Source organism: Oryctolagus cuniculus, chromosome 12, assembly GCF_051225735.1.
Source record: "Oryctolagus cuniculus isolate XC-2025 breed Fujian yellow rabbit chromosome 12, ASM5122573v1, whole genome shotgun sequence".
NCBI classification, from domain to species: Eukaryota; Metazoa; Chordata; class Mammalia; order Lagomorpha; family Leporidae; genus Oryctolagus; species Oryctolagus cuniculus.
This window is the reverse complement of record NC_142878.1, coordinates 110,054,536-110,078,708: the sequence shown is the minus strand read 5'-3', so window position 1 is coordinate 110,078,708 and position 24,173 is coordinate 110,054,536. Positions and strand designations below refer to the sequence as shown.

The 24,173-nt window shown below is 47.5% G+C and overlaps 1 protein-coding gene across 2 annotated transcripts in view; it reads left to right on the top strand.

Moving 5' to 3' along the window:
- NEO1 (neogenin 1) overlaps window positions 1-24,173 on the top strand; it is a 222,686-nt gene that overhangs the window by 104,562 nt on the left and 93,951 nt on the right. For both annotated transcript variants that reach the window (XM_070054696.2, XM_070054697.2), the window contains exons 6-7: window positions 20,841-20,995; window positions 22,877-22,997. In XM_070054696.2, coding sequence (XP_069910797.2) covers window positions 20,841-20,995; window positions 22,877-22,997 — 276 coding nt within the window. The remainder of the gene's footprint in view (window positions 1-20,840; window positions 20,996-22,876; window positions 22,998-24,173) is intronic.

The window sequence follows — 24,173 nt, the reverse complement described above, 5'->3', positions numbered from 1 at the left end:
TCCACATTTTACAAGCTTGAAATAATTTTCTAATACTTATGTAAATTTATTCTGAACCACAATAGCCTCATTTCCATGGTAACTAACCACTTTCAGGTACTCTAGAAGAGACGAATGTCCATGTGAAATAAAATGAAGTGTGATGTAAAATTAAACTCACGTCTGTGTGGAGTACAGATGCGTGATTTCTGACCGCAAGAAGGCGGCAGACCGAGGAGCCACCCACATACCTAAAGATCTTGCCTGTGTATGGTGTTTGTGCGTCAGGGCAGGGCAGCTGAGAACTCAGATCTCCTGCGGCTTTGGCTCCCGGGTGACCTTCCTGAGGCAGGGGGACTTTGTGTGAGGGACAGCTGCTGTCAGGATGTCAGAGGCAGCAGGGGAGAGGGGATCGGGTTCCTGGATCCCGGCCACCTCCGTGGGAGGCCTGGACAGTGTGCCAGGACCCAGCCTGGCTCTTTGGGCATTTAGGGAAGTGAACCAGTGTGTGGAATCTGTTCCCCCCCCCCCCCCGCTTCCCCTCCCTTCCCCCTCCCCTCCCTCTCCCCTCCCAGGGAGATGCCTGGGAGATGCCTCACGGATGCCGTTTCTGTGGTGGTGCTGAGGGGAAGGTGGGTGGTGCAGGGCCTGTGGGGAGCAGGCCTCAGCCCCTGTCCCTGAGGTGCACAGCGTCTTCCCTTTCTAAGCCCTCTCGGCTAATCTGCGGTCTTTGGCTTCTTTTTTGCCTGGTTGTCTGGATTCTGCTTTGTGCTTCAGTCATTCCGATGAACACCTCAGATGGCTCCGTTTGGATGTTGTGGTGTGCCACTAGCCCTCAGATGACCTGTGGCCTCACCCCGTTCCCCAGGCCACTGTAGCTTCTTAGGGGATCCCCTAGGTGTGTGCGTGCTGGACTCCTGGCTGTCTGGGACGTACATTGGACACAGGGTTGGTACATGCTCTTCATTATTTAAAAAGCAGGATTGCACCCTGAGGGCAAAGCCGGGCCTCTGTGTCCACAGACAGTGAGAAGGTTCTTGACATTGCTTCTTAGCTCGTCTTTCTTGACCTCGGTGTTCAAGCGTCCCTAAGTTTGCCCTCTCTGGGTCTTGTTGATTAGCTTAGCTTGAGCCAGTATCTGGTTCAGCTTCGTTGAGGAAATGGCTTCTATTTGCTGTCTTTTATTGAACCGTATTTGTTTTACTTCGTGCGCTGTCTTTGGTCGAGAGAGAGGCCAGGAAGAATTTCAGTGATGTCAGTTACACTGCAAGCACGCTTCGTGTATTAGAGAGACCAAGTCTCTTAGACTTTCCCTTCTCTTATTTTAGTTCCTTTCCTTGTTATTCATTAGGCAGATGTAGGATTAGGACCAGCGGAGAAGGTGGAGCAGGTTCAAGAATTAAAAATGACTTCTTTCTTTCTTAAAATTAAACCCAGAAGCTGCAGTGTGGGCATTGGCAAGATAATCTGGGGAAATAATTATCCAGAACAAATTTCTGCTTGATCTTACGTTTCTTTCCCTGTGCCCTCGCCCACCCGGCACTGCTGAGTGTGTACCCAGGGCGGTTTCAAGTATCTCGGTTTGCAGTCACGTGGGGCCGCCCCCTCAGGTGCCAGCAGGACAGGACTGCCTTCTCTCAGACGGCGGTCACTCTCACTTGTTGGGAGCAGAGGGCTGCGTTCTGAGCGCTTCTGATGAAGGGCAGCCTGAACCTGAACCTGAACCTGAACCTGTCCTGCTCTTCCCTAGTCCTTGTGAATGGAACCTCAGACATCCCTTAGGTTGGGATCATGTCGGTGCTTTCAGGTTTTTAGGGTGTTGCGGGAAGTCCAGGAAACTCAAGAGCAGTCATACTGGGAAGCCAGATATTTAAAATGGGCAGACACGAACCTGCTCCAGTGGAAGCTGGGCGGGATAGTAGAGCGACCACACTCTCGTCCCTCCATTCCTTCTGGGATTTTGTTTTTCTTGTCAGGGATTACATATATAGTTTCAGTGATCACCTTAAAAGCGACATCAGAGTTCTTTTTCAAGCCATGTTTATTCCGTGCCGACCACAGAGAGGCAAGAGACGGAAGGCAGCGTCACCAGGGATGCAGTGGCACATGCGCCCAGGCCTCCCCCCCGAGGGTGTGCGGGCTGACCCAGAGGAGTGACGCGCGTTTCCTGTCAGGTGTCAGCGCTGTCCCCAAGACTCGCTCAGACGATCTCGGTGACTTCGTGCAGAAAGCTGAAGGGAAAAGTGGCACCTGATCGTTTTTACAGATAAGTCCATTCCTTTTTTTTGGTAAGGATTTTTTTTTTTTATTATTATTTGAAAGCCAGAGTCACAGAGAGGCAGAGGCAGAGAGAGAGAGGTCTTCCATCTGCTGGTTCACTCCCCAAATGGCCGCAACGGCCGGAGCTGGGCTGATCTGAAGCCAGGAGCTTCTTCTGGGTCTCCCACGTGGGTGCAGGGGCCAAGCACTTGGGCCGTCTTCTACTTCTACTGCTTTCTCAGGCCATAGCAGAGAGCTGATCGGAAGTAGAGCAGCTGGAACCTGAACCTGCGCCCATACGGGATGGCGGCACTGCAGGCGGCAGCTTTGCCTGCTACGCCACAGTGCCGGAAGTTCATTCCTTGAATTGGCAGTCATAGTCTAAGCATTTAAAAAAGTATTCTGGAAAGTAATTTTTATGTGTAAGTTCTAACTCAGTAAGGATCATGGGCCTAGCTGGTTTTCTTCTCTTGTATTTTGGAAGCAGAGTTTCTGTGCCCAGAGTCTGACTTATGACCCTGAGAAATGACTGGAGTCACCTGGGTCTCCTGTGCCGTCTCCAGCACCGCACCCGTGGTCGAGACCCTGATGTCTGTCCTCCGTTTCTCTTCTGTCTTATTTATTTATTTAACAGAGTTATAGACAGTGAGAGAGACAGACAGAAAGGTCCTCCCTCCGTTGGTTTACTCCCCACACGGCCGCCACGGCTGGTGCTGCGCCAGTCTGAAGCCAGGAGCCAGGTGCGTCCTCCCAGTCTCCCATGCGGGTGCAGGGATCCAAGCACTTGGGCCATCCTCCACTGCCTTCCCGGGCCACAGCAGAGAGCTGGACTGGAAGAGGAGCAACCAGGACTAGAACCCGGCACCCATATGGGATGCTGGCGCCGCAGGTGGAGGATTAACCAAGTGAGCCACGGAACCAGCCCCTCTATTCTGTCTTACATTGCATTGTTCTTTCTTACAACTGGGTCTCATAGTAGTGCTTTTTTTATTATTATTATTTGTTTAAAGATTTTATTTGAGAGGGAGAGTTACAGAGAGAGGGACAGAGAGAAAGGTCTTCCATCCACTGGTTTATTCCTCAAATGGCTGCAATAGCCGGACCTGAGCTGATTCAAAGTCAGAATTTTCTTCCCTGTCTCCCACGTGGGTGCAGGGGCCCAAGCACTTGGGCCATCTCTGCTGCTTTCCCAGGTGCATTAGCAGGGAGCTGGATCAGAAGTGGAACAGCCAGGAGTCAAACCAGTACCCACATGGGATGCTGGCGCTGCAGGTGGAGGCTTAGCCTACTACACCACTATATTAAAGCTTTTAAAATTATTTTTTAAAATTTTAATCCTAGTAATTTCCTAGTATTAGTAATGCAAAGGTGGTAAAGAGTATTTTCTCCCAAGGAAAAAATCTTCTCTAATTGTTTTCAACAGTTTGGGATGTTAGTTTTTCATGCAGAAAGTTGAAAAAATTTTGCAGTAGATACCCATTGCCTTGCATCTTAAACTGATATTTTACTCTGATTGCTGGATCAGCTATCTGTTGTTCTACCCACGATCTAAATTTTTGTGATAAGTTTTAGAATAAGTTACAAATGCACCGAAATACCTGAGCGTTTATGTCGTTAGCTAAGGTTTGATGTTTTATTTGCAGATTTTTTTCTTTTGAGATAAAATTTATATACAGTGAAATGCACAAATCTTCATTGTACTGTTCTGTGTTTGAACAAATGTGCATCCCTAGACAACTGAACCCTCCCGAGAACAGAGTATCAGCACCACTGAAGGATGTTGCATGGACCCCTTCACAGTGAAAATTCTGTCCTTGCAGACACGCGGCACGATGCTGGCCTGGTGTCTGGGCACCCTGTGGCCCAGCCAGGTTGATGCATAGAATTTACCATCAGACTGGGCTTGTTGCAGTTACAGTTGCTTTGAAAATCTGGTATCTTATCACTGCAATGACAAAACCTGGAGAATTTTTCTTTTCCATACCTGTGAGACAAATCATTTGCGACCCTTTTTCCCTTTCTAAGGTTCAGGTCCCAGACTGTGCAAAATCTAGAGTGTTTTCACGTAATCAAGTTGTTGTATTGGCTCAAGCCATCATCTGCTTTGCTCAGAGGGACTGTAGAGGCTGATTTACAGTGATAATACAGCGAAATTATATGCAGAAATATATTTTGTGTTTTTGAAGCCTTAAAGATATTTATCAGAGAAAGTGTGTGTTACAATGCCAGACTTAGAGCTGATGGAGGGATTGTTATCAATCCACTGAGTGAGGCAGCGCCTGAAAGCCCCTAAGCCGTGTTTCCCCCAAAACTCTTTTCCGAAGTTGCTGAAAATAGCTGCTGCTGCGTTTTGAAAAATTGGAACAGTTAGAGAAGTGGAGTTCTGAGCCATTTTGACTTGCCAAGAAATTTAATTATAGTAGAAATAATATGCAATTTTTATTTTATTCCCAAGATACAGTTCATGCCTTGTCACATTTTACATTATATAGATATACCTGCCAGATTCTTTAAAGATTTTTTTGTATTAAATTGTATTTTTACGTATAACTATGACTTGCATCCCTTTAATGAAATTGATTTCTCCAAGAACACAGAACATGCTTGAAAGCAAAGCCTGAATTAAAAGCCCAGAGCTTCCAGTTCCTAGGTTTGCTCCTTCATACAGTGTTACGCCACGTCGTTAGTGTCTTTTGTCTTTCTCAGGCTCTTAGGAACTGTGACTGTACAGGAAGTAAGGAGTTCGTTTTTATGCTGTGATTCGGTGCATATATCTGTGTGTCTGTCGTGGAGACAAGTGTCACAAAGCAGTGCCTGCCCATGTCGGGGGAGGGCTGTTTTCTGTCCCGCCCAATCCCTTAGGCCTTGTGAAACATCCCTATTTCAGCCTGTCGCAGGTGGGAGTCTTAGGTGTATTTTCTCTCTGACGTTGTCTAGAATTGCGCACACATGCTGAGATCAAAACTAGACCCGCTGCAAGTCCATTTATTTTAAAATCCCATGGATAAAAATGTCCCCTTTCAGTGTCTGCTCTTGGTGTGCCATGGGTCATCCATTTGGAAAAGAGATATTCCGCCTCGTATAAGCTGATGCTTATATTGAACAGCAAATTCAGCGATTTGTTGAACATCTCAGAGCTGCAATGCTCATTTTCAGCTACCATGCGGGATTTTTAAAAGTACACACTTCAGTTTGCATTTGGAAGAAGCATACAAAGATTTTTCTGTGCTAGGCCAACTTGGAGAATCTTCACGGGTGTTACAGAGTGAAAGATAAATACGCCAGTCGCGGTTGATAAACAGGGAACGTGTTGAAGAACAAGCTTCTCATCCTTAGCCAGGAGAAGTTGGAGCTCCGAAGCAGCTTAACGGTGATGAGCCCTGAGGAAGTTACGTCACCCTTAATGGTGATGAGCCCTGGGGAAGTTACGGCACCCTTAACAGTGATGAGCCCTGGGGAAGTTACGGCACCCTTAACAGTGATGAGCCCTGGGGAAGTTACGGCACCCTTAACAGTGATGAGCCCTGGGGAAGTTACGGCACCGCTGTAGTGAGATGACAGAGCTGCTTCTCTGGACTCTGGTGTCGAAAGTAACCCTCCCATCACTTTCTTAGGATAATTGATTTTTATAGTCCCCCTCCCACAAAAATGAAATTGAAAAGTATGAAGAAATAAGTCATTTATGAGCTTACCACCCAGAAATATTAATCTTATAGTTTATATATTTCAAACTTGCCTAGACAAGCATTTCTTTTTCTGTTGTGTGCACGCTTGCGTCTTCATGTCAGGAGCTACAGGTCTGTTACGTGCTGTGGCCTTCCAGCACAGCGGGCAGACTCGCTCCCGAAGCACCAGATGATGGGTCTTCTCAGTTCTGCAAGCCTGTCTCTGTTAGAACCACTCCGCTCCTCCCTGTGGCAGAGAAGCAGTTGCAGATGGTTCCTAAACTGTGGACTCGCCTGCATTCCAATACAGTTATTTGCTGGCCCCTGCTGTGTAGTATTCCAGAATTTGTGGATGTGGGCTCTGCAATAGCATATGGTAGTTTCTGTGTTTAATACTGTGAGTACCACTATTAGGCAGTCCTGGCCCGTGCACATTTGTACACCTGGTTAGTTGTCTTTCTTTCTTTCTTTTTTGGACAGGCAGAGTTAGAGACAGAGAAGGGTCTTCCTTCCATTGGTTCACCCCTCAAATGGCTGCTACGGCTGGCGCGCTATGCTGATCCGAAGCCAGGAGCCAGGTGCCTCCTCCTGGTCTCCCATGCGGGTGCAGGGCCCAAGCACTTGGGCCATCCTCCACTGCCTTCCTGGGCCACAGCAGAGAGCTGGCCTGGAAGAGGAGCAACTGGGACAGAATCCGGCGCCCCGACCGGGACTAGAACCCGGTGTGCCGGAGCCACAGGCGGAGGATTAGCCTAGTGAGCTGCGGCGCCAGCCCACAATCAAGTTTTAGAGTCTGTGTAAATGCAATGGGAAAAGATCTGTCTTATTCTGCTTTTTAATTCACGTTTATTTTAACTTCAACTGTTCTTATTTGATAATTTTGGGGTTGTCTTTTTTAAATTAATTTATTTGAAAGTCAGAGTTACTCAGAGAGAGGAGAGGCAGAGAGAGAGGAGAGAGGTCTTCCATCCCCTGGTTCACTCCCCAGTTGGCCACAATGCCCAGAGCTGTGCCAATCTGAAGCCAGGAGCCAGGCGCTTCCTCTGGGTCTTCCCACACTGGTGCAGGGGCCTAAGGACTTGGGCCATCTTGCACTGCTTTCCCAGGCCAAAGCAGAGAGCTAGATCGGAAGTGGAGCTTCCAGGATTTGAAACAGCACCCATATAGGATGTCGGCACTGCAGGCTGCAGCTTTACCTGCTATGCCACAGCGCCACCCCTGGACTTGTTGTGTTTTTTTAAAATGTTTTCTGAATAAATCAGTTCTTTGGCACATAGCCTCTTCAGATATTTCACCTGTCTTTTTTAACAGCTTTTTTGAGGTATTATTGAGATCCATACAACGGGTATTGTACAATTTGATAAGTGTACAATTTGATAAGTGTACAATTTGATAAGTTTTATATGTATACATCCATGAAGATATCATGACAATCAAGATAATTAGCATATTCATCACTCCCAAAAGTTTCCTCATGCCTCTTGCCAGTCTTCCCATCTGCCCATCACATTCCCTGTCTCTGAGCAGCCACTGATGAGCTTTCTGTGGTACAGAGTAGTGTGCACTTTCCGGTGTCTTGTGTACTCGGGATCACACAGTATGTTCTTGCTCTGTCTTTGGGGAGGGGCCTGGCTTCTTTCACTCAAGCATGTGTACATGTATTGGAGATTTATTTGATTTATGTGAAAGGCAGAGAAAGAGGGAGAGGGAAGACAGAGACAGAGATTTTTACTTCCCAGATGGCCTCAGTGGCTGGGGCCAGAACAGGCCGAAGCCAGGAGCCTGGAGCTCCCTGTGTCTGCCATGTGTGTGACCAGGGCTCAGTAGTTGAGCCATCTCACACTGCGTTCCCAGGCATGTTAGCAGGAAGCTGGGTAGAAATGGAGCAGCCGGGCTTCAAACCAGCCCTCCACTACGGGATGTCCGCAGATAGGGGATGTCGGTGTCATAGGCAGCAGCTTAAGCCACGCTACCGCAATGCCAGCCTGGTGAAATGTGTTTTAAACATAGAAAAATGTTTGGAATGTTCACATACCAAAAATATTAAAACCATTTATCTCTGGGAAAGGGAAAGGTATTGACAGGTGGTTTGAGGCTTGGTAAGAAGGGGGCGTTTGTGTTTTTAGTGTTCTTTTTCAGTTTTCTTGCCCAGCCCCTGCCCCTGAGGCTGCTTAGGGAGTGAAGCTCGCTTGCTCTCTCTCTGCCTTCAAATAAATAAAATAAATCTCTAAAACACATACACACATGCTTGTTTTTTAAGATACATACCAGGACAACCAATATTTTTCTGAAATTTGTGTTTCCCTCTTAATATATAGCCACCTCTCTTTATATTGAATATTATTCAGCTTTTTAAATCTGAGAACAATGAAAAGGAAAATAGAGGAAAGAAAGCAAAAGATATTCTGTTGACAGGAAAAAAAATACCATGGAGAAACAAAGCAGACCAACTTCATTCATTGAACTGTCAATAAAATATTCTTTTCTTTTTTTAAAGATTTACTTATTTATTTGGAAGAATTAGAGATCTTCCATCCTCTGCTTCACCCCCTAGATGGACACAGTAGCTGGGGCTGGGCCAGGCCAAAGCTGGAAGCCAGGAGCTTCAGTTAGGTCTCCCGTGCAGGTGCAGGGGCCCCGGGTACTTCGGCCATCTTCCACTGCATTTCCCAGGCCTGGTGCACTGGGTCAGAAGCGAAGCAGCTGGACTTGAACCAGCGTCCATATGGGATGCTGGCATCATGGGTGGTAGTGGCTTTACCTGCTGTGCCACATGCTGGCCTCAATAAAATATACTTTTTTTTTTAAGATTTTTATTTATTTATTTGAGAGGTAGAGCAACAGACAGAGGGAGAGAAAGAAAGGTCTTCTGTCCGTTGGTTCACTCCCAAATTGGCCCTAATGGCTAGGGCTGCGCCAATCTGAAGCCAGGAGCCAAGTGCTTCTTCCCAGTCTCCCATGCTTTCCCAGGCCACAGCAGAGAGCTGGATTGGAAGAGGAGCAGCCAGAACTAGAACCGGTGCCCATATGGGATGCCGGTGCCATAGGCAGAGGATTAACCTGCTGCGCCATGGTGCCAGCCCCAATAAAATATTCTTAAATGTTGTATTCACTGAATTTTATCGTATACATACAGATAAATCCTTCATTCCTCACTTCACGACCATTGTCATGATTCCCACCTCATGTGATATCAATATTCCTGTTTTATATAAACAAAAAAGTATATATGTGTATATATGTTGTATCTCCATATGAAGTGAATGTGGCAGAACGTTAAAAAGTTGCTAAGTATTAAAAATACTTTTAAAATTAAATGAAATTTTATATGTAGTGTGTGAACATGATAAAAAATAGGGGCTGGTGCTGTGGTACAGTGAGTTAAAATTCTGGCCTGCAGTGCCAGCTTTGCATATGGGCTCGCCCATTTGAGTTCCACTTCTGATCCAGCTCTCTGATATGGCTTGAGAAAGCAGCGGAGGATGGCTCAAGTCCTTGGGCTCTTGCACCCATGTAGGAGACCTGGAAGAGGTTCCGGGCTTTAGATCGGCTCTTCTCTAGCCATTTCAGCCATTTGGGGAGTGAACCAGCAGATTAAAGACCTCTTTTTGTAACTCTAACTTTGAAATAAATAAGTCTTTAAAAAAATTAAAAAGTTTACAAAAACACACAGTTAACACTTGAACCCATGAGGATAGCCACCTTTTTTCCTTAAGATTTTTACAATTTTTTATTTATTTGAAAGGCAGAATTAGAGGGAGCAACAGAGAGGTCTTCCCTCTGATGGTCCACTGCCCAAATGGCTGCAGCAGGCTGGGCCTAGCTGAAGCTAGGAGCCAGGAGCTTTCCCCAGACCTCCCACATGGGTGGCAGTGGCCACCTCTTTTCCCAGGTGCATTAGCAGGGAGCTGGATCTTAAGTGGAGCAGCCGGCCTATGTGGGATTGCTGGCACCACAGGTGCCAATCTGCCACGCCACAGCACAGGCCCGGAGGATGGCTGCTTTCAAAACACAGGAAACAGCAAGTGTTGACAGGATGTGCAGAAGTGTTTGCAGTCTTGGTAAAGCAAAAGTGGGCTCTGTTGCAAACAATGTGGCAGATCGCTAAGAAAGGAAAAGTAAAGTCGCTACTGGATCTAGCAGTTGCACTTTGGGGTGTGTACTGAGAACTGAAAGCAAGGCCGTGAAGAGATGGACATCTGAGCACCTGTGGTCACAGGAGCAGTGTCCCTGTGGCTGAGACAGGAGCCGGCTGGAGAGCGCCGAATCAGTGAGGGAGTCAGTAAGCACACGCGGTGTGCACCTGCGCTGCCGGGACGTCAGGCAGAGGTCAGGTCTAGCTGAAGGAAAGGGAGCCTATGTTTACTGAAGGTTTTGGTGAATTCTTCAGGATCAGAAATAATGTGTACAGATTTTCAAGTTTAAGAGCTGTAGCCCCCGAAACCCCACGCTTGAGGAGCACTGCCTTAGACGCATTGAATTCTGTGATCACAGAGTGACCTTGGTGAGTTACAGCTCGAGTGCTTGCGTTATCATTGACAGGTGAGCCTCCTCTAGGAACATGCGTCAAGCATGGACTCCGTGAGAAACGTGGTGATCCTTGAAAGACGCTCCCATCCAGAACAGCTCGTTAATCCTCGGGAGGGAGCTGACGGACGGGACTTGGAGAAAAGTCGGGTCAGCGTTTATTGAATGGCTGTGCCCTGAGCACGCGTTGCAGTTTAGACCCTTGATTTCCATGGTCGGTCAGGCAGTGGGGAGAATTGAGGGCCTCTGGGTCAGGGAAATACTTTTAAGTGAGATTCACGGGGTTGGGCCTTGTGAGCTCAGGGGTAGGGTCGGGTAAAGCGGTGTGACTGGAGCTGGAGTGTGGGAAGGGGGCGTGTGGTTTCAGAGGAGGGCAGCTCTCCTAACAGCCTGAGGGGTGGGAGCGCCTTTTTTTTTTTTTTTTTTTTTTTTTTTTGTGAACTAAGACATAAATTTGCAAATTACTGAAGACAAGCTTGTAAGCACATTGAATGTGCAGTTCTTGCACAAATGGACAAAATTGCTTTACTTCTCTACTTAAAAAGCTTAATAAGAATTTCAGTGCTTGAGACTTTAAAATCAAACAAGAACTCCAGCCTTTCACAGCTAATACAAATGAAAACAGTTATCTTCCATCTCACAGTGTAATAAAGTAACCTTCAAGTATCCACGTTGGCCCTGTATTGTTTTCTGTTTGAATTGAGTGGCTATTTCCAGCATTATGTAACAGTGTGGAATTAAGTGATGTTTCTAGTGGAAGAATTTTGCAAGTATAATGTGTTTTAGTGTTAAATTCTACTTTGTACATTTAGCAATTAAAATTATTCCTGTAATGATGATGGTGTGAGACTGGATAGGAAGCTGTCAAAGAGGATTTGAAGCCCAATTATCTCTTGGTAACGAAATGGAATGCATAATCTTCCGTTACAGCCCTTATTTTCTCATGGTAATTGACTCATTTGTTTTCTGGTTATCAATTTAACTTCCCCACCACAAACATCTGCTCTTATATTGTGTGTAATTGGTGTGAGTACTACATACAGAGTAGTTAGAGCCCAAAAGAACATTTTAAGGGCAGTATTTTGTTAATTTGTGAGAGGAGAACATGAATGAACAGTGCGATGATTTTTTTTGTAGTAGTCTTTGAAAGTTTATTTGCTAAAAAGTCACACGAAAATTATATAAATTTAATTTTTAAGAGGATTTTGCTGTGTCTTCCAGAATTACTTTCTCTGCCTTAGGGGTAGCCTGAGTCTTTTAGACTCAAGTGATGTGCAGTTCTTGGAAATGTGAGACCACAGTAGTTAAAGAGTTCAGGCTTTGAAGGTAGAAAAGCAGTTTAGTGTTGCTGTTAATAATCTGAATACAAATTCTCTGTGTGTGTCCATACATGTGCGCTTGCTTGCTTGCTTGCTTCCAAGTTTAAAAAAATGCAAGTGTTGTGGGGAACACAGCAAGGTTGATTTCAAGTTCCTGTCTGGGCGTGAGAGAATTCATAGCAGAGACACAAACGAAAGTGCAGCAGGAACGATTTATTTAAAGAGGTAGCACATTCAGAGGTGAATGTGGGCACCCTCCCTCCCTGAGGAAAGAGTGGCTCTACCAGGGTGGGGTGGGGGAGGGCAGGGAGCGGTGCCCTGATTGAATATTTCGATGGTACAGGGATTGGGTGCAGCCCCAGGGCACATGGCGAGCTCCAGGAAGATGTCTTGGCGTTTCCCCGGGGAGCACAGCATGCACCTGGGTGTCATGCACTTGTGCGTGTATGGGAGGTGACACTCAGGTGCACCGGGAGAGTGGACGCGTGGAGCCTGCAGCCACGTTGGACCTACGTGGAAGGGGCTGGATCTTGGGTGGTGGGAGGCTCTGCACAAAGACTGCAGGCAGTCTTGTGGCTCCTCTGCTCACTGGCCCCTATCTGAAGGGTGAAATGTAAGAAATAAAAATGGCTACCTGCAGGGAAGGGGGAAAATAGGACTGGGGACTTGAGTTTGAAGCTAGACTTGTTTGAATGTACATGATTGTTGTACATTAAGAAATTTACAGAGTAATTCCTAAGAATGGAAAGAAAAAGGAAACGTCCCGGTTGCCCCTCTTCCAGGCCAGCTCTCTGCTGTGGCCAGGGAGTGCAGTGGAGGATGGCCCAGGTGCTTGGGCCCTGCACCCCATGGGAGACCAGGAAAAGCACCTGGCTCCTGGCTCCTGCCATCGGATCGGCGCGGTGCGCCGGCCGCAGCGCGGCGGCCATTGGAGGGTGAACCAACGGCAAAGGAAGACCTTTCTCTCTGTCTCTCTCTCTCACTGTCCACTCTGCCTGTCAAAAAAAAAAAAAAAAAAAAAAAAAAAAAAAAAAGGAAACAATATGCTTCTGAATGTGTTTACAGATGGTAGCATAGCCACAGGGTAAGTTCGTATTCCCAGTGAAGGTTGCTGTTCCAAACAGATTTTAAAAAGCAGTTAGACTAGGGGCCGGTGCTGTGGTGCAGCGGGTTAAAAGCCCTGGCCTGAAGCGCTGGCATCCCATATGGGCGCCGTTCGAGACCCGGCTGCTCCTGTTCCAATCCAGCTCTCTGCCATGGCCTGGGAAAGCAGTAGAAGATGGCTCAAGTCCTTGGGCCCCTGCACCCGCATGGGAGACCCGGAAGAATCTCCTGGCTTCAGATCGGTGCAGCTCCAGCCGTTGGAGCCAATTGGGGAGTGAACCAGCAGATGGAAGACTTCTCTGTCTCTATCTCTCTCTGTAACTCTGTCTTTCAAATCAATAAAATAAATCTTGAAAAAAAAAAAAAAGGCAGTTAGAGTGTATGCAGCTATTGAGATTTACTCTGAAGACAAAAGAACTGCAAAATCTCTTCAGTTATTTTCGCTATCATGTTATTGTTGAGAATACTTATTCTCAAGCTATGGACTGTAAAATAAAGCATATGAGTAATTATGTTAGCATCACTGAGAACAGATATTTGTCATGAGAGAAAGGAGATAGAGATGTAAAATTAAGAAGATTTAGTTAGGGGCCAGCACTGTGGTGCAGCAGGTTAATGCCCTGGCCTGAAGCACAGGCATCCCATATGGGCACTAGTTTGAAACCCGGCAGCTCCACTTCCAATCCAGCTCTCTGCTATGGCCTGGGAAAACAGTAGGAGATGGCCCAAGTGCTTGGGCCCCTGCTCCACATAGGAGACCCGGAAGAAGCTCCTGGTTTCAGATTGGGACAGCTCCAGCTGTTGCAGCCAATTGGGGAGTGAACCATCAGATGGAAGACCTCTCTCTCTCTGCCTTTCCTCTCTCTGTGTAACTCTGACTTTCAAATAAATCTTAAAAAAAAAAGATTCGGTTAAAACCTATAGCCTGTATTTAATTGGAAATGTGCATAGGAAATCATGTTGAAGTTTGTATTTAAAGGATACATAATTTTTTCTGGCTTTGTCCACAAAAAACAAGGCCTAAAAGCAGTGGCCAGAAAGTAGCGTTCAGATTAGTAGGATCACGTCAGAAAGGACTCAGGAGCTTCCACCAGTGCCCGGCTTCCTCCACTGCTCACAGATGGGATAGTTTAGGAATTAAAAACAATGACTTCAGTGAATTGAGACAAACCAAACATGTTTTAAACTAAGAGCACATAATGGTAAGATTTAAAAACAAAGCAAAACAAAACAACTCACATGGGGAAGGGGTATTAGAAGCAGTAAAGGGGAAGCAGCAAACGCTTATCTCTTTAAAGATTTTTTTTTTTTTTAAGAGCAAAGTTACATAGAGAGGAAGAGACAGAGAGAGATTGATCTTCCATCTGCCAGGAGCCTGGAACTCCATCTGGGTCTCCCAGACGGGTGGCAGGAGCTCAGATGTTTGGTCCATCTTCCACTGCTTTCCCAGGCACATTAGCAGGCAGTTGGCTCGGAAGTAGTGCAGCTGGGAGCTGAACCACTGCTCATTTTTGATGCCGTCGGCGTAACCCACTGCGCCACAACACTGGTCACACACACTTATCCTGCAGAAGCTATGGGATAACCAGGTAAGTGAGGGGTTATCCTCATAATTGAGAGCATAGAATAATATGTATTTCAGGGGATGTTTTCCTTATAGAATGACAACAAGACCACTATTTTTGCAGCTCCTAGTAGGCAGTGATTATCAAAGGTGTCAACTCAGGGTCACGCGTTATAAACCTCCCTTTGGAAGCACCTGGCACCGCCTGTGACTGCAGTCTTGGAAAAAGGACGTGAACTCCCTTGCAGCCAGGCACCTGCTGTCAGTGGCCATTCGCAGGAGGTGCAGGATAAATGCACTTCCAGTCCAGCTCCCCACTGATGAGCCTGAGAAAGCAGTGCTTGGGCCTCTGCACCCACGTGGGAGACCTGGAAGACGCTCCAGGCTCCTGGCCTCGGCTTGTCCCACTTCCAGCTGTTGTGAGCATTTGGGGAGTGAACCAGAGGATGGAAGATGGCTTTCTGTCTGTCTTTCATCCTCTATGTAACTCTGCCTTTCAGATAAATAAAAAATAAAAAATCTTCAAAGAAATTACTGTACAGACATCGGATGATGATAGCATGGTTATGTTTAGAAATTGAACTTGTTTTATTCAGGCACTTAAATATTTACATACAGAATAATATCTTGGCATTGCTTTTAAAATAGAGTGTGGGGTGAGGGGGACATGGGGTGGTTAACGTATAGGTGAGTCATTGATGACCATGAGTTGATAATTGTTGAAGCTACATAACAAATATATGGAGATTTATTCTTTTATTGTCTTTAATAAAATAAAGAGTGTAGAGAGAGTACAGGGTTTGGAGTTAGATTCCTAGGTTCAAAATCTAGATCTATCAGTAACTGAGCTTTGGATTTGTTTAGCTTGTCCATGTGTGTAAAATAGATGAAACAGTGTAGCAATACCTGAATAATAGGATGTTTGTGGGAACCAAACAGTAACAATTGGCAGGCACTCATGGCTGTTAAGTGTTAATTATCATGTATATCAAACACACAAGCTGATCATGAAGTCATGGTTGGCTAGAGGCCCGAGTGTACCTAGGAATAATCGAATTGAATTCCTTATTTAGTACAAGAGCAAACCAAAACCCACCAATTTGAAGCCCCTGTTTCTCAGAGTGTCCTGTGGTAGAACCGGAACTCCCCGTACGCCTCCTGAGCCTTAGTCAGGACAGCTGCTGTACAGTAAATTGTTACTGAAGAATATCCTAGAGTCAGACAAAATTTCAACCAGCGAAATTAAATGATTGTCATTAGTAATTTATGAATCAGTTTCTCATCTAAATGAGTGCTGTGTTGGGCAGGATGAGGTTTTGTAAGGTGGCTTAGCAGGAACAGGGAAGTGGCGTCGTGCCCAAGCAGGCTACTTTATTTCAAGGTGCTTTGTGTGGTCCCCCTGGTAAGGGAGTGTCTAGGTGCAGTGGGGGTGGGGCTTTCTTATCACCTGGCTACAACTGGGCTGGTTGGGGTTTGGCTGTTACCTCTCACTGTCTCCAGGTTTCTGGGGAGCTCAGGAAGCAAATTAGTTTCTGTTTAGTGGCAAGAGTGATTTCTTGTGCGTTAAGTCTGTTGGCTTAGTGCAGGAGCTCAGTCCAAATCGATTTTATTCAGCATAACTTAAACAATCTAGTTGTTAAATAGGGAGACTCAGGAGTGCAAATACATTTTTGGGGTGCCGGATTCTGTCTCAGTTGCTCCTCTTCCAGTCCAGCTCTCTGCTGTGGCCTGGGAGTGCAGTAGAGGATGGCCCAAGTGCTTGGGCCCTGCACCCGTGTCGGAGACGGGGGGAAACACCTGGCTCCTGGCTTCAGATCAGCGCAGTACACCAGCCGCAGTGGCCATTGAGGGGTGAACCAATGGAAAAGGAAGACCTTTCTCTCTCTCTCTCTCTCTCTCTCTCTCTCACACTGTCCACTCTGCCTGTACAAAAAAAAAAAAAAAAAAAGGGCACGTCATAAATTTCATGTAAAAATGGAATTAGAACATGAGTTTATTTTGGTGAAAAAGTTTTGAAAATCATCATAGCTTTCTCATGCATTTCCATAAATTTTTGAAGACCCCTTGTATGCATGGATTGCAAACATTTTGTACTGAAATAAGTTCATCTTTTAATTCCACTTTCCGTGAGCTTTTTTAGTACCCTCATAAATTCATATTCCCATATCTAAATTTTATTGCAATTAAAGTGAAAATTCCAAGTTGTTCTTGTTTGCTTCCTTTGAGATGGAATAGTGAAATGTAAAGTAAACTGAGTTTTAATTTAACCGAATGGTATGTAGGTACACAAGTTAGGAGAAGTCTAAGGAAATACAGGAATAAAAGAAGAGGACTTGTCCTGCCAGTATTAACATGTATAAGTAGAATAACTCTGTGGTTCTGGCCCAGTCAATGAAACCAGTTAGTGTGAAGAAGTAAGCAGTCCTGGAGGACATAGGATTTTGATGTTAACTCTTTGAAATTAGTTCTTCTCATTGTGCCTAACACCAAGCCGGATGCTTAGGGAGTCTGGATTGTTCCGAAGACAAACTGGAAGAAGCAGTGAGCGAACGTGGTCATCGAGCTTCGGAAGCAGGGAGAGCCTTTGAGGTAAGAGTAGTAGTGGAACAGACACCCGTGTGGAGAGCATTGACAAGCCTGACACGTGAAAAGCTTAAACGTTGGTCCAGCAGTGAGTCCCTTAAGTCGAAGTTGAAAGAGAAGACCAAGAAGAAACACTGGTAGCATGTAGAGGAAAGGGGAAAGGTAGTTTACTGCATCAATCAAGGGCTAGAAACCACGCTAAAATGTGTTTGCAAAGGGGTAAGTTTACTCAGGAGCACGGAACTGCAGCCGTGAGGATCACTTGCTGCTACTGCCCGAGTGCAGAAAGAGAATCCAGAAAAGTAGCACACTTGGAAGAGACTTCCCCCACCCAAGACTGTGGTCAGACCTTGTAGCTCGGCAAGGGCCCCAGCTGGGGCCCAGGACACCACCTGCTGGCGTGCGGTGAGCCTGACTGATGGTGAGCCCGCACTTGCCCCCAGGTGTGCAGCATCCACCTGCTGGAGACAAGGCCACGGTCATTGGGTCCAGCAGCCACACCTTGGGGCAGGAGGAATACACTCCCATCTGGAAGGGGAGCTCTGTGCCTGCGCTGGGTACTCCCACCTGGAAGGGGAGCCCTGTGCTGGGTACTCCCACCTGGAAGGGGAGCCCTGTGCCCTGTGCTGGGTACTCCCACCTGGAAGGGGAGCCCTGTGCTGGGTACTCATACCTGGAAGAGGAGCCCTGTGCTGGGTACTCCCACCTGGAAGAGAGCCCTGTGCTGGGTACTCCCACCTGGAAGAGGAGCCCTGTGCCCTGTGCTGGGTACTCCCACCTGGAAGGGGAGCCCTGTGCCCTGTGCTGGGTACTCCCACCTGGAAGAGGAGCCCTGTGCTGGGTACTCCCACCTGGAAGAGGAGCCCTGTGCCCTGTGCTGGGTACTCCCACCTGGAAGAGAGCCCTGTGCTGGGTACTCCCACCTGGAAGGGGAGCCCTGTGCCCTGTGCTGGGTACTCCCACCTGGAAGGGGAGCCCTGTGCTGAGTACTCATACCTGGAAGAGGAGCCCTGTGCTGGGTACTCATACCTGGAAGAGGAGCCCTGTGCTGGGTACTCCCACCTGAAAGAGGAGCCCTGTGCTGGGTACTCCCACCTGGAAGGGGAGCCCTGTGCTGGGTACTCCCACCTGGAAGAGGAGCCCTGTGCTGGGTACTCCCACCTGAAAGAGGAGCCCTGTGCTGGGTACTCCCACCTGAAAGAGGAGCCCTGTGCTGGGTACTCCCACCTGGAAGAGGAGCCCTGTGCTGGGTACTCATACCTGAAAGAGGAGCCCTGTGCTGGGTACTCCCACCTGGAAGAGGAGCCCTGTGCGCTGCACTGGTTTGCATTCTGTTAACAAAGTGCCAGCTTGACTGTCAGTATCCATTACTGAAAAAAAAAAAAAAGTAGTTGATTTGGAGCTGAGAGGCCATAAACTGATAGCTATTTTTGTAGGAAAAAGTCTTAGATAAGAAAACTGTGAACACTCTAATTGAAAATGCAGCGGAGTGTGTCTGTAGATAATTCACTGCACATGGCTGGTCAGTATTGGAAAGGGTATCGCATTATATGTTCTGGGGCCGGCACTGTGGCGCAGGGGGTAAAGCCCCAGCCTGCAGTGTTGGCATCCCATATGGGCACCGGTTCAAGACCCGGCTGCTCCATTTCCAATCCAGCTCCCTGCTGTGGCCTGGGAAAGCAGTGGAAGATGGCCCAGCTCCTTGGGCCCCTGCATCTGCATGGGAGACCCAGAAGAAGCTCCTGCCTCCTGGCTTCAGATCAGCTCAGCTCTGGCTGTTGAGGTGGTCATTTGGGGAGTGAAGCAGCAGATGGAAGACCTCTCTCTGTCTCTAACTCCCTCTGTAACTCTTTCAAATAAATAATAAAATATTTTTTAAAAAGATTCTATGTTCTTTCCCTTCAGGAGGAAGGCTTGTGCCTACTCTCATCCTCTGATTCTTCATTTGCCTGTGTTATGTCGCTGCTTGGAACTTCTTCCAGGGCCTGCCCCACTCTACCCAGGGCAGTGGGGAAGAAGAACATCTTTAAAGAAAAGCAGATTGGAAATGAAGAAATAAAACTTTCCATTCACTGAGAACACAGTTGTGTGGACAATCCCACAGTGTGTCTACAGAAGCTGGTAGAATTAACGAGTGTGCTTAGTGTGGTCATGGGGTAAAAGGTTAATACACATGAATCAGACCTCTGCAGACTAGCATAGAACAATCAGAAATTAAACAGTTTTCAAAGTACCACTTACAGTAGCACCAAAATAATGTGAAATTCTGGGGCCAGTGCTGTGGCACATCGGGTTAACGCCCTGACCTGAAGCGCCGGCATCCCATATGGGCACCAGTTCTAGTCCTGGCTGCTCCTCTTCCAACCCAGCTCTCTGCTATGGCCTGGGAAAGCAGTGGAAGATGGCCCAAGTGCTTGGGCCCCTGCACCCAGGTGGGAGACCCAGAAGAAGCACCTGCCTCCTGGCTTCGGATCGGCGCAGCTCCGGGTGTTAACGCCATTTAGGGAGTGAACCAGTGGAGGGAAGACCTTTCTCCCTCCCTCCCTCTTACTGTCTGTAACTCTGCCTCTCAAATAAATAACATCTTTTAAAAAATATGAAATTCTTCAGGTATATACCTAGCAAAGTATATATAAATGATTTGTAAAACATTAATGAACTTTTTTTTTTTTTTGACAGGCAGAGTGGACAGTGAGAGAGAGAGACAGAGAGAAAGGTCTTCCTTTGCCATTGGTTCACCCTCCAATGGCTGCCGCGGCCGGCGCGCTGCACTGATCCGATGGCAGGAGCCAGGTGCTTCTCCTGGTCTCCCATGGGGTGCAGGGCCCAAGCACTTGGGGCATCCTCCACTGCACTCCCGGGCCACAGCAGAGAGCTGGCCTGGAAGAGGGGCAACCGGGACAGAATCCAGTGCCCCAACCGGGACTAGAACCCGGTGTGCCGGCGCTGCAAGATAGAGGATTAACCTATTGAGCCGTGGCGCCAGCCATTAATGAACATTTAGATAAGCCATGTTTATAGAAAGAAAGATTGTGTATCATTAAAATGTCAGGTTGCTACATATTCAACACAACCCCAGCGGGTCGAGCCCTTGGTAGCTCAGCCGTTAGTACGGCTGCCGTTGCTGTCGTTGGCTGGAACTGGCCTCCAGCGGGCTGGCTGCGCAGTGAGGTGGGTTTCTTACCTTGTGAAATCGCCCAGCAGGGATCAGTAAGATCCTTTTTCAGGAACATTGTAGAGAAAACGGAAGCATTCAGTGGGACATCGGACTAGGTGGTCTACTTCGTCTCTTGTAATTAGCGGTCTTGTGAATCTGTTGTCTGTCGGTCAGCAGTTTACATCTGGAGCAAAGGGAATGGGAGCTGTTGGAAGTCTGGCTTTTCCAAGTACTCTGATCTTTCCCCCAAGGGTGCTGTCAGGGCCCTCCCACCCATCTAGTGAGAGTGTGTTGTGCAGGAACTGGTGACGGTTTCTCTAGTGACGGTTGTTGATTTGACTCTGAGGGAAATAGTTTTTACTGTACACTTTAATAGAGCTTGTAATGTTTGTATTTTCACTTTTTTCCAATATAATCAGCCTTGTAAATACTTCTCAACAAGGAGCTAGGGAAACTGAGAAGTTAAAATAGTTCATTTATAACAGGTAATTACACCAGAAAGTCAGTTTTTAAAGATAGTATGTTTCTAACATGTTTTCAGTATATATTTGCTCTATGCTTTTGTAAAAATATGTGAAGTCTTCAAATAAAAGTTCTTTGTGTCTTATTTAAAAAACTGGTTGAAACATGAATAGCGGCCTGTTTTGTCATTAGTACATCCTGGTTTTCTTCCTCTCTTCAAGCTCCCCCCGAGTTCCTCAAGCGACCGGCCAGTCTGTATGCTCACGAGTCCATGGATATCGTGTTCGAGTGTGAAGTGACTGGGAAACCAGCTCCAACTGTGAAGTGGGTCAAAAATGGGGACGTGGTGATCCCAAGTGATTACTTCAAGATTGTAGTAAGTATCTTCCGAGAAGGGCACTGCTTTCTGAGACCTGAAGGTGTCCTGAAATGTGGTCACCAGGAGAGCAGTGATCTTCCGCACAGCCGCTTCGTCCTGCGCGTGAAGACAGCAAGAGCCACGTGGAGTGCGGTCCTTCCCTGGCCTGTGGGTGTGCTCCGCCCAGGAGCGTCCTGGCGGTCCGTGGGAGACCACGTGGAGTGCAGTGCTTCCCTGGCCTGTGGGCGTGCTCCACCCAGGAGCGTCCTGGCGGTCCGTGGGAGACCACGTGGAGTGCAGTCCTTCCCTGGCCTGTGGGCGTGCTCCACCCAGGAGCGTCCTGGTGGTCCGTGGGAGACCACGTGGAGCGCAGTCCTTCCCTGGCCTGTGGGCGTGCTCCACCCAGGAGCGTCCTGGTGGTCCGTGGGAGACCACGTGGAGCGCAGTCCTTCCCTGGCCTGTGGGCGTGCTCCACCCGGGAGCGTCCTGGTGGTCCGTGGGAGACCACGTGGAGCGCAGTCCTTCCCTGGCCTGTGGGCGTGCTCCACCCAGGAGCGTCCTGGTGGTCCGTGGGAGACCACGTGGAGCGCAGTCCTTCCCTGGCCTGTGGGCGTGCTCCACCCAGGAGCGTCCTGGTGGTCCGTGGGAGACCACGTGGAGCGCAGTCCTTCCCTGGCCTGTGGGCGTGCTGCACCCACGAGCGTCCTGGCGGTCTATGGGAGACCACGTGGAGTGCAGTCCTTCCCTGGCCTGTGGGCATGCTCCGCCCACGAGCGTCCTGGCGGTCTGTGGGAGACCACGTGGAGTGCAGTCCTTCCCTGGCCTGTGGGCGTGCTGCACCCAGGAGCGTCCTGGCGGTCCGTGGGAGACCACGTGGAATGCAGTGGTAGCAGCATGGTGCTGTAAGCACCGCCCCACTTGTCTTCCAGCTGCCCAGTCAGGGAGCAGAAATCGCTCCCTGAAAGTGTGAAAAATGATCCTGACGTTTTAACTAAGAGTGCAGCAGACTGTACAAAACTTCACCAAAAATCATTGACTGGTGGCCAGACCCTTCAGTGTCAAGGGTGTGGACACTCAGTGAAGAGCCTTTACGTGTTAGTTGGTCTGTCTGCTAATACTGTCATCGTTAGCTAACATCCTAGTAGTGACAGTGTCTAGGTTTCAGCGGTAAAAACGATTAATGATATGTGTAAGGTCTCTGTGTGACACGGCATTCATAAAAGTGATCAGAATTTATCAGGGTTGTCAGAGACTTACTGTCTCATTATCAATTTGTCATGTAAGTAGTTCATTCTTAGTAGGAACATATTTTCTGCTTTTGAAATGTATAATCTCATGTTACAAATTCAAATATTTAATATGAAAGAGCAATCTGCTATGGTTAAATTAACATTCTTTAATCTTTATCCGTATATGCTCACTGTTTTGAAGTCCTATTTGTTACATGAATAACTATAGTGGGCATTCATACAGAACTTTATAGTCTAAAGAAAACTCATGTGTAAACTACCTCATTTAAATTATTAGAGTGGAACTGTTAGAACTATTGACATTACTGATAATCTTAGGACAATAATACCTTCAATTCACAAATTCAGACTGGTAACTATGGTCACGTGGTATTGTTTGCTAGATGTTTTTCCAAGTAAAGATCGAGTTCACAGTCTGACTTTCTGTAAGCATTACAGTTCTCATTGTTAGCCGCAGAATCTGCTGTCCTTGTCAGTTAAGTAAGAACGTCACAGTACTTTGACAGAAAATTCAGTCAGTAGGCACACAGGCAGGTAACCAGTGATTGAATCATAACATCTTTATTTTTCCCTCCCAAAATGCATATCCTTGAGATTTTCAGAAGTGCTCTTCAGTCAGATCGTGAACTTCTGTTTGTTCTCTCCTCAGAAGGAACACAACCTGCAGGTTTTAGGGCTGGTGAAGTCGGATGAAGGGTTCTATCAGTGCATTGCTGAGAACGATGTTGGGAACGCGCAGGCTGGAGCCCAGCTGGTCATCCTGGAGCATGGTAAGGGGTGGAGGCAGCAGGGCCACGGCGCCTGACTGCAGGGACTGTGTGTGAGCAGCCAGCGCGGCGGCCCCGGGGCCCTCAGGCTTTGTGTCTTGGGGCCTAAGAGAAAAGGAAGAGCAGTCTAAATCATTTTTATCACTTCAGTGGCCTACAGACACAATTTTGGGTAATGACAAGACATTGGTATTAAAGAAAGCTGAACAAATACAGAGTTTTAGACAAATGCTTGTTGGAATTCAGTCATTTTAATCTCACAATTGTTTTTAAACATTTGTTTATTTGGTTGAAAGAGTTACAAAGAGAGAGGGAGAGAGAAATCTTCCATCTGCTGGACCTGGGCCAGGCTGAAGCCAGGAGCCTCGAACTCCATCTGGGTCTCCCACGTGGGTGTCAGGAGTCCAAGCCCTTGGGCTATCTTTGCCTTCCCAGGCACATTAGCAGGGAGCTAGATTGGCATATGGGATGCTGGCATTGCAGGCAGTGGCTTCACCCCCTGTGCCATGACACTGGTCCCAGAGATACTTCTTAAGGTAATGATTACTTTGCATTGAATTGTCTTCAGTTTTCCCCCAAATAAAATTAACTTGATTTTTCTAAATATCACTTTAAAAAAAAAAGAGTCTCCTACAAAAAATTCAGACAATATTGAGAAGTATAAAGAAAACAAAACCTTCTCCCTGTATCAGCCAGAGTCAGGTGGGAAGAACCACACTGTAACTGGAGCAGGGAAAGCGTACCACGAAGAGTTACTAACTGTAGTAGCTGGAATCGCCCTGGGGTCGGCTGCAGGAAGTGGCTGGTGGAAGGAGTGGCTGTTAACCTTGGTCTGAGAAAGGTCTGGAATCAGACTCTGTGGGGAGGGTGTGGCCGTGGTTTACTGGAAGGCAGAGGAGTTGATGTGGTGCCCACTGTCACTCAGAATCCTCCCAAGGATGCTGGGGAGAGTTGTTCACAGTGAGGTGTCTCCCACAGGAGTTCTGCTCTAGGTCCGCTGAGGGGTTGGGTGCTGGAAGCTGCGGGCCAGAGGAGCCTGCCAAGGCAGCACACTGTCCCAGGGAGGCCCTGCCCAGCGGCAGCCTGTGTCCAGTGCTCTACACTGAGACATTCACCACGGGTATCCACTGGCAAAGGAAAAATAGCTAAGAGCCCAGCCCCACTATTTTTTTTTAAACA